Source organism: Pelecanus crispus, chromosome 4 (assembly GCF_030463565.1).
Source record: "Pelecanus crispus isolate bPelCri1 chromosome 4, bPelCri1.pri, whole genome shotgun sequence".
Lineage (NCBI taxonomy): Eukaryota > Metazoa > Chordata > Aves > Pelecaniformes > Pelecanidae > Pelecanus > Pelecanus crispus.
The window spans coordinates 26,542,413-26,557,840 of NC_134646.1; the positions used below are offsets into that span (position 1 = coordinate 26,542,413).

The window sequence follows — 15,428 nt, forward strand, 5'->3', positions numbered from 1 at the left end:
AATAATAATAATATGCAAAACAAGTGATGCACAATGCAATTGCTCACCACCCGCCGACTGATACCCAGACAGTTCCCGAACAGCGATCGCTGCTCCCTGGCCAACCCCCCCCAGTTTATATACTGAGCATGATGTCATATGGTATGGAATAGCCCTGTGGCCAGTTTGGATCAACTGTTCTGGCTGTGCCCCCTCCCAGCTTCTTGTGCACCTGGCAGAGCATGGGAAGCTGAAAAGTCCTTGACTAGCGTAAGCAGTACTTAGCAACAACTAAACCATCAGTGTGTTATCAGCATTCTTCTCATATTAAATCCAAACCACAGCACTATGCCAGCTACTAGGAAGAAAGTTAACTCTATCCCAGCCGAAACCAGGACAGGACCCCTCACTACAAGAAAGACAGCGAGGTGCTGGAGCACATCCAAAGAAAAGCAACGAAGCTGGTGAAGGTTCTAGAGCACAAGTCTTACAAGGAGCAGCTGAGGAAATTGAGGTTGTTTAGCCTGGAGAAAAGGAGGCTGAGGGGAGACCTTATGGCTTTCTACAACTACCTGAAAGGGGGTTGTAGTGAGGTCAGTGTCGGTCTCTTCTTCCAAGTAACAGCATAAGAGGAAATGGCCTTAAGTTGTGCCAGGGGAGGTTTAGACTGGACATTGGGAAAAATTTCTTCACAGGAAGGGTTGTCAAGCATTGGAACAGGCTGCCCAGGGAAGTGGTTGAGTCCCCGTCCCTGGAGGTATCTAAAAGATGTGTAGATGTGGTCCCTAAGCACCAGCCTAGGGACATGATTTAGTGGTAGACTTGGCAGTGCTAGGTTAATGGTTGGACTTGATATCTTAAAGGTCTTTTCCAACCTAAATGGTTCTGTGATTCTTTTTCAAGTACTCTTCTGCCTAGTGAACTTCGACTGTCCTGAAGAGTTTCTGGGGAAAAAGTAATTATGCTGATCCAGAGCCAGAAGACAGAGCTTGACCAGCTGGCTGGCCTTTTTTCCCCCTGGGCAAGATATTGAGTGCCCTCTGTTTAACAAAACCACTCGGCATTTGGCCCACACAAACCACAAATTATACCTTCTCACCTGAAGGGAATGAAAGCATTTCAACTCCCCACATGAAACAAGTCTGGTTTGTTAAAAGCCCCTTCAATTTTAGACATTGTGATTAATTTCTGCCGGCCCATGGAAGGCACCTCTGCCAGACCATCAAGGTCAGCCCATGCCCAGAGCTACCATCCACTTCAGTTACTGTTTCAGATCCACAAAGGATGCAACCCTGATGGTTTCTCCAAGTAAAACCCACCTTGGGCTCAGACAAAGAGATTGCCATGTCCCCTACAATCAGAGCAACATCAAGTACCTTCTGAAGACATCAGTTTACCTAAAATAAGCCCCAAAATTTGTGTCCTTCAGACTGTCCTGTGTTGAACTGATCTTAAAAAAGACAACTAAAAGCTTAAGGGATGCATTTCTGTTTAAAGGCGCTTTTCTGACACCTTGATCTGTTTGTAAATGGCTTCTCTTTCAGGTAGTGCTTAGGAGCAGGAGGTAGTGAAGCTTAAACAGCAATCCTCCAGCCGTGTCCCCCAGTTTTGCAGTTTAACAGACAGTTCAGGTAACCCACGGGATGAGGGACTGCTCACCAACACTCTCCCCACAAAAAAGCTCTTTCCTCTCTACAGCTGCCACCCCCCATGGCTTGAGGACAGCCCAAGCCCCTTTGGCTGCTGAGCTGGAACAATTCTGCTATCAGGGGGATACTCAGAAACCATTGTCCAGATGCGACCACCCCCCTAAAAAGCCTTTTCTTTTTAAATCAAGAAAGCCATTTGTTTAAACAAAAGCAAGACAGATTTGGAACAGCAGCTCCACGCTTCTGGAATTAAGTTAACATTTTTAATAGGGAAAACATAAAGTTACCAGAGAAACAAAAGAGAAATTATAAGGCTCATCCCCAACGCCTGGTCACTACACTTTCCCAGGGACTCCTGCTCCTGGCCTCTGCTGCAGCTTAATGCTACGTGGGGACCATGGTCTGCTCTGTCCATGCCTTGAGGTCCTTGATGAGCTCCTTGCCTCCCTGCCTCTAGCTGCTCCAAGCTCCTTCCAAGCTCTCCCTGCTGAAAGTGCATGGGAACTTCGCTGCGCTGGGGCTCCAGCCAGCTCTGTCTCCAGCAGTTTTAGGGCAAGCCATGTTCAGAAGTGGGGGCATGCTTGGGACAGCCTGCCTGATCCCAGCATGGGGGTGAGATGGGGGAAGGTGGACCAACGCAGCAGATATTGTCCTGCCAGTTTGACTTTATGAATGTTGCTGTTGTGCTGCCCCATTTCAACTAATTAAATGTGCTCTGTGTGTGCTCCTTGGAAAGCTTCAGCCTTGTGCTCACTGGCTCCTCTACCACTTCCTTCTCTGTTATTTTATTCTATTTAGCAGAAACCATATTCTGTCATACTCTGAAGCTGAAGGTGTTCCCAACATTTTTCTTCCAACACTTGGGTCCCTAGAGATCCAGTCCCTCTCCTGTAAGATAGTTAATTGATTTGACTCCAGGATTTAATACGCACTCCCACTTAATCCTGGCACAGGTTCTTCTGCCATGTCTGTGCCCTTTGTACCTCCACGTTACTGCCCTACCAACCCCCTTCCTCCCACCTACTGTGCTATGTCCTAGCATGCTTGTTCCTTAGACTCCCAGGATTTGGGCAGGAGCACACAAATAATCCCACTAGCTTCACAATAATCACTAATTCGTAATCCCGCTAGACAGTAGCCTGCTCTCAACATTTCCCAAGAGTTTGTCCAGAAACCCTCTGCCGCCCCTGGCCAGCCACCTACCCTGCTCTGGCGTTGCACTTCATATGTGGCTGTCAGCCTCCCTGTGTCACCAAAAGTGCTGCCAGCCAACCTCCTGATGTCCCCGAGTTTACCCAGATAAGATAAGGAAAAGAGTTGGTTTCAAGGTCTTTAGTCCACATTTCTATTTTCTCATTTGGTACCTTCCCAAGTGACAGGAGAACTCCCAGTTTTTCAGTGAAACCCCTGCTGTAAATCCATGGGCAGAAAGCATAGCTGTGTGGGTGTTAGTACCTTGCCGGCATGCACCAGACAGAACCCAGCATCCCAGGCAGGAACAGGGTGCTCCTTCTCCCCATCTGCTTCATCCTGTCAGACAGGGCTGTCCCATGCCAGGCTCACCGCATGGGCAAGGTGCATCAGAAAGACATGTCAGACCGGGAGCTGCCTCAGCTCCTCAGCTGCTGACCATCCAAGTTGTCTTTCTTGAAACCAGCTGCACTACTTGCGCTCCCTTGACGTGCCATGAGGCTGCCTTTGATGGATGGGAGCACCCCAAAATTCCCACTCCCACCTCAAAAGTGGAGCTGAAAGCCCTCCCCATCCTTCTTTGGTAAAATGAGGCAGGCTGGGCTTTTGATCATCAAAGTTTTCCTCTTTGGAAGGAGAAGGAGCCGTCTAGTCATGGGTTCATTGATTCCCTGTCCAGCAGGAATGTTTGCTTGGGCACAGCCAAGCCACACCTCCGATGACTGTAACAGGCAGCGCTCCCTCTCTTTTGATATACTATCAGCTGGGTTTATCAGAGTATCAACACAACCTCCCCACTCCAGGACTTGTCCCTTCTGGCCAGCTCTCACTGCAGAGCGGGCAGGGGCTGCGTAGGAGCTGAGCTCACCTCTTATTTCAAGGAATCTTAACAGCAGGTTTTAAGCTACTTATTTACTTTTTTGGTCTGTGCAGGAAGTCTGAGCTAAAAAAAAAAAAAGACAGAAGTATAATTACTCTGGCACGCCAGCATTCCTGCTCCAGGCTCAGGCGGGGACGGACTCTTTCTTGTCAGAGCCAGGAAGAGGATCTGATCCCTGGAGATCTTCACCACAAACGTGTGTAACTGAAACCTGCAGCCATGCTGAAACAGATATTATCGGACATGTACATTGATCCTGACCTGCTCGCAGAACTCAACGAGGAGCAGAAGCATATCCTCTTCTTCAAGATGAGGCAGGAACAGATCAGACGGTGGGAGGAAAGAGAAGCTGCTGCGGACAAGGCTTCAGCAAAGAAGCCACCGCCGAGAAAAGGTAAGTCTCTGCCTGCTGGCTGCTTCCCCCTCTGGCACAGATCTGGTTAAGTCAACTGCTCCCTAGAAATACGAGGTAATGTGTCCTTAGAGTAATTTCTTCTCTCAGGGACATATCACAGTCGTATTTCCAAACTGTAACTAAACCCACCTGTGATGGGGTAGTTTTGGCCAGGCACGCAATGGTTTTACTCCCTGGCCCAGACATTCTGTGCTTGACCAAATTGCTCAACTTCCCTAGCTGGGAAGACGGTCCTTACTTGCCCCGAGGAGATGCATCTCATTAAGTTTCCCACTAAATGGGGCCTCTGAATTTGTCTGTAAAATAACCATGGGCTTGAACTTCTGTCCTGGGGCACCAGATCTGCAGGGGGGTTCCCGTTGTGCCTTTAGACCTGAAGTCCCCTTGCCAGGACTACACAGCATGCTGGCTTCTAGGAAGATAGCACTCTTCCCCCAGCTCTCCCCCACGTGCTCTGTTTGCAGGTAGTTCACCCTCACGCAGTTTGGGGAGGGCAATGACAAGGAATTAAAGCAAGAAAGGCAACAGTGGTGAGTCTTCTCCCTTGCCCCCAGACTCAGAAATGCCTCCTTCACTGACCTGGCTTCAGTAGCGAGAAACAAAATGGGAGGTGCGTGCTGCATCCCAGCCAACTTTTCCCCATGTACAGCTGCTTTTGGAGAGGCTCTGCCATTGGCAGCAGCCAGGAGGGCACGGCAGGTGGGGGACAGGCCCTGCATGGAGCCGCCGAGCAAACAGCATTTGCCAAAAAGCTGCTTCTTTTCCAGCCAACGGGAAGTCGGTGACATGGAAGCTCGGCGCTGACAATGATGTCTGGGTCTGGGTGATGGGCGAGCATTCTTCAGATAAACCATACGCGGTCATCTGTGAAGAGATCCAGGCACAAAGGGCAAAGCGGTTAGCAAGAGAGCAAGGCAAGGAGGGCAGGTAAGCAACCTTCAGCTGGAGGACTTGGTGGGCAGACGCGGAGGAGAAGGCATTTCTAGGGACCCAGAGGCTGGAGTCTTCCCTGTAGGGGCTGTGGTTGCCGCTCTCACACTCGACTTGCAGGCAAAAGGCGCAGGCAAGGGTTGGCTTTCTGCGGGTACACACAATGCTGGCAGAGACCAGCTGCAGCCTGAGGCTTGCCCCGGCTCATCGAGCCTCCTGTGATACGGCACCTGTGCGGTTACCCTCTGCAGACCACAGGAAATGCTAACTCTGTTATTGCAGCAGGTGATGAGTTTGGATTGCACTGATTCACCGACGGGTGCCCGTGTACAGCAGGATGACAGTTACTCACCACGAGTCATTAATTTAATTATTCCACCTACCTGATTTGGAGATATGATGGCTGCCTGCAAGCACGTCGCTTCATCGCAGCACTGCTCTGCTCACATGCAGCTTCCTTGCAAGATGCTCAGAGAGCAGCAAGTGACTCCCTCGGGTTCCTCAGTCCTCTCTCTCTTGCATTTCAGAGAAACTGACTCTTCTGTAACATGGTCTCTGCATCTACAACCAGGAGTCCTGGGTGAGACAGATCTTCACGGGAATAAAAAAAGCACCGTGGAGGAAAAGAAGGAAGGTGGGAGAAAAACTACTGCTGCTACAACAGGGAAAAGCCAGGAGCTCACAAAGGTAGTTTTCCCCCTTTTCTCCATAACTATCAGAAACGTGTGCCTTGAGATCCAGGAAGTGCAGCAAATCCTGGTTGCTGTAAATAGAAATTTGAAGAAGAAAAAAAGCCAGCTAACTGCTAAGGCTTTTCTTCTGTAGTCAGAGAAGAAGTCGTGCTGTTACATCCTTCCTTAGGACTCAGGAGGTCCAAGTGCTATTCTCAGCCGGGATAGATCTGCTCTGTAGTGACAGATAAGTCACTCTGGATTCCCTTGCTTCCATTCTCCGTTGGTAAAACAAGGGTTGCAGTACTTTCCTTCCTGCTCTGTGGCTGGTTTGGATGGCTTTTGGGGCAAGACTGGGGAGGCTATCCCGGGATCTGTACATGCAAGGCCTCAGCCCTCAGACAAATCATCTACTTGTATAAAAGAACAGATGAAGATAATTTTACCAGCATCTTCTGACATGCATATTTTAGGTTCTTCTGTGGTTTTTTTGGTCTTCTAAAATAGTTAGAAAATAGCTTATGACCTTGACAGCACAGGACAACTCTAAATGCAGTAACTACAGCGTCTGCTTTGCTGTGGTGTTTCATTACAGAAATCTTTTTCTCCAGAAATACATTTCTACTTTTTAACTGGCTACAAAAATCCATTTGCAGAGAACTGAGAAAAAGATGAGATAAATTAACTACCCGTGCAACCAAAGTTGAACAGAAGGAACAGAACACCCTGTCAATTTAATGGGAGAACTCCAATCTCATTCAGCAGAGTTTTCCTTCAGCCTTTTGCTGCTAGCTTGTACAAGTGTATATTCTTTTATTATATAGCCACTCTGTATTTCAGTATAAAAAGCATGATAACTGAAGGTTGGGTTTTGGCAAAGCACCTCTCCTGCTGCTACCAAAATACGGAAGGGAATTTGGAGTGGCTGTCTCCTTTATCAAAAGCCTCTGAGTCACACGGGGTTTTTCTCAGCACTATTTGCTGAAGTTGAGCAACTATGTGGGAGATTTTTTTTTCTTTTCAAAGGAAGCTCTTAGTCACAGCTAACAAAAAAAAAAAAGAAACACCCCAACAAACCCCAAAACCAAAAATCCCACCACCACTAAAAAAAAAATCTAACTCCCTTTCAAAGTCTTGCACATGGAAATAGACGGGGGTTGTATATTTCACTTTTATTTTGTCATTATATTATTAGTAATTTTTCCCAGGTTTCTGGGGCTTTTGCTATTAGAAGGAGGGATCCAGACCGAAACTGCCTGTTGCATTTTCTAGGCCCGGAGAGGGTCTTTTTCCCACCTCCCTCGTTAAAGTACTTTCTCGGAGACCTAGCTCCCATTTAACCTGAGGGATCCAGGCTTTGTGCTTTGTCTGCTGCAGGGAACGGGAGCTGATCTAAGAAAACAAGCTGCTTCACACACATTTGAAGTTCCTAGTTTCCTGTCAAGGAGAGGGAAATTGGAAAGCCATGTTCATATTAAATATTAGCCAAGTAGGTGATGGAGATAAAACAAAGTATGTCCTTGGTAAGCAGCGTAGTACAGTTAACTCATTACTCACTGTGCCAGGGGACGCAGTCTGGGTCACGGGGAGGTGGGTGGGTGTTTGCTCAAAGACAAGTTTAACTGTCCGTCTCCAAAGGCAGGACTCGGCTAGCGACTGCTGCCAGGGTAGCTAGACTGGTTTGCAGGGAAGAGTGAACACGAGATATGCAACTAGTTGGGTCAGTTTAACAAGCAGGGGTTTGCAGCACCCCAGCCACAGCAGCAAACAAGCACAGGCAGGTAAAGCTGTGGACGGCAGGTTCTGCTAGGGTTTGCTTTAGAGGGAGGGAGGGAGGGAGGGAGGGAAGGGACTGCTCCCTGGGAGCACTTGGGAGCATCGTTTAGCACATCTAGGCGTGCTCATGACAATCCTGACACCCTTGAGTTCTCCTCCTGTGGCATATTAGGCCTAATATGATGAAAAAAACCAACACTTGTCAGAGAAGGCTGGCCAAATTTGTTAACATAAATGTCACATCACTGCTTCTGCATTAAACACCTATTGCTCCAAAAAAGAGCGATGGTCCTACTGCTGCATTTATTTCTCACTGCCCTTTTCCTCTGCCCAGAGGGAGAACAGAGACATTCACCAGATGCTGGCAGACTGCCACATGAGGAAATATGGTTTCCAACAGGTAAGTGGCAACCTAGGATGCTCCTAACACATTAAGTGGGGCCCAGACATTATCACGGAGTCCCAGTCAGCTTCAGAGACCCATCTGACCCAAGAATGTCCTCACCTCTTGGACCAGTTTTATCCAGTGTTGCCATGCTCCTTATGTAAGGTGTGACGATTTGGAGATGATAAAAAGCAGGCCAGGCTGGCAGACTGGGGAGCAGCACGGGCAGATGCCCCTGATGATTTCTGGTAGAACGTTTTCCCTTATTTCCTCAGAAATTTCATCTGCAGTAAAGGCAGAGGGTCTGTATGTTGTTGAAATCAGAGGGATTCACAATAAAGAATGCAGTTCCCAGTATTTCAGGGCTAGCTAAACAGTAGGGTTAAAACTAGCCTGGGACAAAGCTGAACATACTGTTTCTTTCATAGATGAAGGAAGCACAGAGGAGAAATTCAGGAGAAGAGACCACAGCCCCCCAGGAGGCAATACCACAGAGCCGCCCCAGCTCAGAGAGCCAAAGGACACTGCAGAAATCGGATGAGAATGAGCCTGAATGGCAGGAATCCTGTAAGCTCTTAGGATGACCTTTTCCTATGGGGCTTGAGAAATCCTAGGGCTCCATGTGGTCATCTCAATCCTTCTCCTGCCACACTGGAACTGAACAATCAGTTGGTGGGTGGAGAGTACTTGCCAAGAAATACAGTGCTGCATTATCAGAAATATTTCTGAGTCCACACTGCATTGAGACTAGAGCTGGGCAGGGAAATAGAAATTTTTTCCTACAGATACCATATTAAAACAAGCAACAAATAGGAACCACATGAGTATAGCCAGGATAATTAATTTTAAACTAGAAGCTGCCCTTTCATAGGACTTAGCAGTAACCATCGCTCTTGAGGACAATGGGTGACAGGGCCTAACTAAAAAGGGCTTCCCTGTCATCCAGGAACGATCCCACCTAAGCAGAGCCCTGCTGCACTGTCTCATGTAATGAATCCCAATGATAGGAAGAAAAATGGCAAACAGTATGAGACTTGCAGTAGCATCCATCACTGCTGCTAAATACTTCCTGAAGGAGAACCTGATGTGGTTTTTTTCCCCCAGTTCCTCCCCTGCTGCTCAGTAGATGGCAATGCTGTACTACCAATTGTTTTCTTACTGATTAAAAAAAAAAATCTGAAGTTGATTACAAAAGCAAGGAAAGAACTAGCCTAACTCAGACTGACTGGAGAGCTGGTTACTCCTACAGACTCCAGGATGAGCTGGACCTACACAATCAAGGCAGTTTTACAGCAAAAAAAATACCCAGCCAAGTTCTTCACTTTCCATAACAGTTTCAGTAAGACTCCCTCCCACCCTCAAAAAATAATCAGTACTTTCAAATCATTCAAAGGACTGATTTGGGGTCATTTCAACAGCTTTTATTCCATACACCGTCCCCCCACCCCACCCCCCCCCGCCAGCTCACATGAAAGGCACTACAGAAATCTGTCTGAACCAGGAGTCAGCATCCAAAACCAAACCAAGTAGTCTCTAAGTTCAAAGGGATCTGGAAAGAATCCAGATTTTTAATCTCTTGAAGGAATAAAAACTGGACCTTGTTAAGTAGCAGATGCCCCAAAGTGATGGGAGACATGTGGCAAATGGTCTCGCAATTCTTTCACCTTGTGAAATGGCTTATTCTTCTACTTCATCAAGCAGGAAGATGGCCAAAGGGCAGCAAGCTTAAAACTTGCCTGCTTGTTCGCTCCTGTAGGACTCATTTTTTGTTCCAGTGCAGAAATCCAAGGCAGCAGATGAGAAGAGACGCTCCCTTGCACGGCAAGCCAGGGACGACTACAGGAGGCTTTCACTGCAGGGCATCCACAGAGGGAAGCAGGCAGATATTTCCAAGGGTGCCACAGCAGGAGATCGGCGACCACTCCAATATCCGCCTCTCCCCCCCAGGCCTAAACTTCTACCTCCTGCGATGGCAAGTGGGAGAGCGATTAGGTGAGGAAACCCCTGTGCACTGTGGAGGGTAGAAGGGATGAGATTCTTCTGCTCTAGCATAGGATGGTTGAGATGGGAATGGTTAGCTCTCCTCCTCACACAGAGGAGACACCCTGCAGGGAAAAATACAGAGCCTAGGCTATATTCCAGCCTAGAGTGTGATGAGGCTTATTTTTTCACCCCTGGAGGGTAACCTAGCGGTTTATTTAGTAGAGCGTCCTAAGCCTAGAGTGCATACATCCTCTATGCTAGGTGTCCACTGAAAACCATACAATACTGCTGACAGCTGCACTTGTGTAAGCCTTCTGTTTAGGGCTGTTCTTAACATCCTGAACAAAAGGTAAGTCCTGGCAAGGACTCAAAAGCTGTCAGTTGAACTTGATGCACAAACCATGGTCTTTTCTAACAGGAAAGAGGGAATCCAGAGGACAGTGTCCAATTCCACTGAAGAAAGCATCATCAAGTGGTTCAAAGAGGAGCAATTCCCTCTCCGAGCAGGTTATCAGAAAACCACGGACACGATAGCGCCTTGGTTCCATGGTGAGTCCTGAGCATTTCTGCCCCAACCCAACTCTTTAAGGAGTTGTTTCTGCTAACATGGGTGCTGCCACAGGCTGGGTCCAGGAGCTTTTCGAAGGTGGCCAGGTATTCCATTTTAAATATCTATAAATGTAGTTTAAATTCCTTTAGCATTATGACAAAGAGCAAGCTAGTGTTAGAACAGAGGCCAGATCTCCAAAATACCCTGTACCTCTGTGGCACCCCTGCCTCCCTGTACTGGATGCATGGCCACTCTGGTAACTGTCTGGACCAGAGTGAGAGACATTTGGGCACACCTCACCCCATTCATCCTTGGCCCCAGCTCATTCTCCCTCTGTACCTGCTCATCATCCATCACCTTTCCGTCCCATTTCTAATGGGTCATCATGATCCCATCCATCTCCCTTGCTTTGGAAACCCCTTTGATGCGAGACTGCAGCAACAAAAGTGTTCTCCTCCTGCAAATGGGCTTTCAATGCCAATCACTGTCTGCACAGCCCTGTATACTGGAATCAACATGCAACTCACTGCAATGCCATTCTCTCTCATAACACAGAAACTGTCCTTTTGAGCCCTGCACGTTTATCGCTCATAACTGTCTGAGTCTGGAACAGTTCACATAAAACACAGTTAGCATGTGGCTATAGTCTGTTACTAGCAATGGCAGTACTGTTCTTCCTGGGCTACTGAGCAAGAAAACAATGCAAGGGCTGGAAGTGCCATGGACTGGTTTTAGAGTGGTAAAGCAGGTATCTTGTGAGAACTGTTCCATCTAGTCCTGCACAAATGCTTTTCTCCCTTCAGTTTTGTGTTTTGGTTTTGAACAGGTATCCTAACCTTTAAGAAAGCAGAGGAGCTTCTGAATAAAACAGTACCGGGGAGTTTTCTGGTCCGGGTCAGTGAGAAAATCAAAGGCTACGTGCTCTCCTATCGGTCTGTGGAAGGATGTAAACACTTCCTCATTGATGCTTCCACTGATTCCTACAGCTTCCTTGGAGTGGACCAGCTACAACATTCAACGCTGGCTGACCTTGTAGACTACCACAAGGTGAACATCTAGCAATGTATTCATTAACTGTTTGTTTAATTGCCTTGGGGCACTTCAAAATAAGAAAGAATAGATTTGCTTGTTTTAAAGTAGGTAACTAGACCCATTTTAGCTGCTGTTGGGTATCTTGTGTGCTGCTCCAGAAGGGTAAGCCAGCCTGATGAGTACACCTCAGGTGACTTAAGACATCTCAAACATCTTAGACCTGACTCCCCATCAAGTGCGCAGAACACCTTGCACACAGGGCTCAAGTTACTTACACACTATTTAGTAGAAATGCTGATAAGGTGAGAGGTGACAGCATACTCAAGCAGAATCCTTTTTTTTTTTGGATTCTCTCCATGGTTGTGGGGTCCTGGCAAGTTGGGTAAGCAGAAAATCCTGCTTGCCTCCAGCTTCAGCATGAAAGAGAATGATGTATCTTTTATAATCTCAAAGCAGGCAAAGTGTGATACCGAGCAAAGATTAAAAAATAGAAGGGAAGGAAGAAGGCTGGCAGGTTCTTGCAACAGTAACAGCAGTGTTTACTAGCACTGACTGCTGTTACATGGGCTCCAAGGAGGGCCAGATGGATTGTTTGTTCTTTTACTGTAAGATCTGCCCAGGGACAGGACAATCATTTTGCCTAAAGGTTCATTTAAAATCCAAGTTTCTTTTAAATACATGCCCAGCCTAATACATGCATGGCTAAATGAAATTGGGCACAAGGAAAGGATCTATGTTCATTTGCTATATGTAGCTCTACCTGGGTTACCTAAACTTGCTTCTTGCATGGGTTTCACGCTTCAGGCTGAAAATTGTTAAAAGCAGGAGCTATACAGTTATTGGTACCAGAGCCAGAGGATTTAAAGCCTGGCTGTCCATATCTATATCAAAGATAGAGCCATGCCCACAGTCTGCAAAGCAACCTACAGACCCCCTGCACTACAGCAGATGTGAGCAGGGCGAACCCGCTCTGCAGAAGTGCTCTAGTGGGTTCGGCTTATCACCCACTGGGTGACCACAAAAGAAGGCAAGTTCCCACCAAGCATCTGCTGCTAGGGTGGAGAATGAGATGGGAAGCAGAGACTGTATTATCAGGGAATTCCCTTGTTAGAACAGGGCTTGCCTGAGCAGGGGGCATGTGCTCGCTCCAGGATACACCCTTGTCCCTCCCAGAAACACAGCCAGGAGCACGGTCCACAACCACCCCATCCTGCTTACCTGCATGCTGCACGGTCCTTGCTCCAGCACTTTCTAGGCAGGGCAGCATTTCACACTGCGGAAGCTGTGGTTGCCTACGAGACGAGCACAGCTTTTTCCAAGAACTGCTGGAGTTGTGCCACTGTGTTACTGCACTGAGCACAGACATGGTTTTAGGAAGACAGAGGTCAGCCGTGTGGGTCCTTCCCTGAGTCCCCCAGGGCACTGAGCTGTGTCACACAGTGGGATGAACAAGTCCACACTGTAACAGAGGCAGGGAGACTGCTGTCCACCCCGTGATGTTGTGATAGGTAGGGTCTGTTTGAAAGGTGGTGTTTAATCATATCCTGTATCAACAGGACGAACCCATCACTTCCCTGGGGAAGGAGCTGTTGCTTTACCCGTGTGGCCAAGAGGACCAAGAACCAGATTACATCTCTCTCTTTGAGTGAACCTCCCGGGCTCACTGTGCAGCCCCATGCTTGTATGCACAAAGACAGAACTTTGAGCTAGAGCTGCTGATGATTACCTGAAACGGTTGCCATAACTGTCTCTATTTTATATCCTTCACAACAAAGCATTGGGAGGATAAGTGCTGTTGTGGGCTTGTCATATCAACTGAGTTAAAGGATGCATCAGCCCAGAAAGCTGCAAAGCACCTGGATGTATCCCACACAATGGAGTGAATGAGGTGATGAAGTCATCAGTTGAACAGGGAGATACTGCCATTTTTCATTGGGTTTTTGCAGATTTCCCAGGGGACTTCTGTATTTGAGCTGCCTTTTGTTCTTGAATGCAAGGTTGTGTGCCATCTGGGAAATAGATTACTATCTACAGCTGAATGAGATCATGCCTTCCTGAAGGCATAAAACTATTTTGAGAAGTGAATCAGTCTTGATATAGTAATTTGTATAATACAAAGCTTAATCCTGTAAAATGCTGTGCCCTTGGAATTAAGGATGTTCAAGCCAAACATCCAAGCAAACCCTTGCTGTCTTCCAGTGAAAGGTGTTGTCTGTGAAGAGGGATTTTCAAGAAAATGCATTTTTTAACTCCTTTAGCCTCTGAATTTAGATCCTCACTCTTTTAACCTGTATTTAAATCCCACACTGGCCTTTCTGCATAAAGAGGGATTAACCTTTTGAAAGGGAAAGGAGAAGGGATACAGGAATTTGTATGAAAGACTACCACATGCACAAAGCCTAAAAAATGTAAGCAGCAGCACTTATATCAGTATTAGTACAGTTTACAGAAGAGTGTTTACCAGTAAAGAATGCTATTTTCCAAAATGGAGCTATTTATTGCAAGTTGTATCCAGATTACTGAGATGCATCTGGTGTAAACTTTAACACAGAACTTGTTCTTTCAGCATAATATTCTCTCTTTGTAGCTGTTACACTGCTCTTTAAATACATAATTCAGAATATTGGGGGAGATGCTGGACAGAATCACATAACAAATTAATCCTCACCCAGATTCCCTCATGTTTTGCACGTGACAAACTGTACAGCTGAGGGTTGTGGTGCGAATCTGCTAACACCATTTTTTAGAGATGTGATCCTCAAATAGTGAACAAGAGACAATCTTGTTTCAGTTGTTTACCTGTTCCCTTCTTTCTGTTGGATCAGGGCTACTCTGCTTAGCTTGAGGAAGCAGTCAAAAACTTCAGTTTTATATTGATCTGTGTTTTGCAGAATACAGATTAAAATAAATTGTTGTAATCATCTGGTCTTAAAATGTACAACTATGCTGATATGTGGCTTCCATACAAGGGGATAACTGCACTCCAGTTACAGCAGGTTTAACTTGCTAGAGATAAAGCCTTAATGTAAAGTGAGATTCTGAAAGTAACAACCCTCTGGCAGGGCAAATGACTTAAGGAGCTTCTTGAGCACTATATCACATGCATCAAAGAGATATTTTCAATATAATCTGCATCAATCATGAGAGGGGGGTGCTAGATTATTTGTAGGGGGGGAAAAAATCCCTCCTTCCCTCGTCATGAACTGTTTCTTTTGAAGATGGCCAAAATGAAAGGTCATTCAGTGATCCTGGAGAAAAGTTAGCATCTCTTCTCATGTGAAGAACATGCCATAGCTGTTGTCCTGCTGGAGACAAATCACGAAGTGTTTTGTATACCTATGGGCTGGTAAAGACAGGGGACAAATTCTCCTTTAAAAAGGCAGTTTGAGAGCCAGAGTGTTAACTTGGAGAAATAAGGTGCAGGCTGATCTGGCATGGACACAGCAGGACTCCAGACTGGAGGGCATGATCAATTTTAGCTCTGAGATCTATACTGGAACTCCTCAGGGTTTGACCTGCTCACCAGTGAACCGGTAGCTTCACATACCTTTATATTACAAGTACTTACTTGCAAATGTTGGCTCAGTAGAGCCCAGGGAAAGCCACTATCAGTGTTCACATCTATCCCACACGTTTGAGAATCATGCCTCAGTTTTTTAAAGACTCCCAGCTTCACTGGTCTGCTGTGAGGGAAGAAACCTGAAGTTTTATACCTACACATTTAGATTACTGACTGACTGCAAAGGCAGCACCCTTGCCAGAACAGATGCTCTCAAGACTGGCTCTTCTATTGCTCTGAAATCTAGTTACCCTTAAAGTCTGTGGAGCAAGGATGACTTGCAGTGGTTGGGAATCAAGGGTGCTGGCTTGTCTTGGGGAGCTTCTCTGTAGACTCTTTCTTCCTTCAAGGGATGCTGTGCAAGGATTACAAGAGTCGTCGCATTTGAAAATTGCTTTCTGGAGAGATCACGACACCTGGAAGGATAT

General features: G+C 46.7%; 1 protein-coding gene across 1 annotated transcript; it reads left to right on the plus strand.

Moving 5' to 3' along the window:
- Positions 1-3,918: 3,918 nt before the first annotated feature.
- SH2D4A (SH2 domain containing 4A) lies at positions 3,919-13,090 on the plus strand. Its single transcript, XM_009491285.2, has 9 exons — positions 3,919-4,093; positions 4,882-5,041; positions 5,572-5,731; positions 7,826-7,891; positions 8,305-8,443; positions 9,652-9,868; positions 10,278-10,408; positions 11,236-11,456; positions 12,998-13,090. The coding sequence occupies exons 1-9, from the start codon at positions 3,919-3,921 to the stop codon at positions 13,088-13,090; spliced, it is 1,362 nt and encodes a 453-aa protein (XP_009489560.1).
- The last annotated feature ends 2,338 nt before the right edge of the window (positions 13,091-15,428 follow it).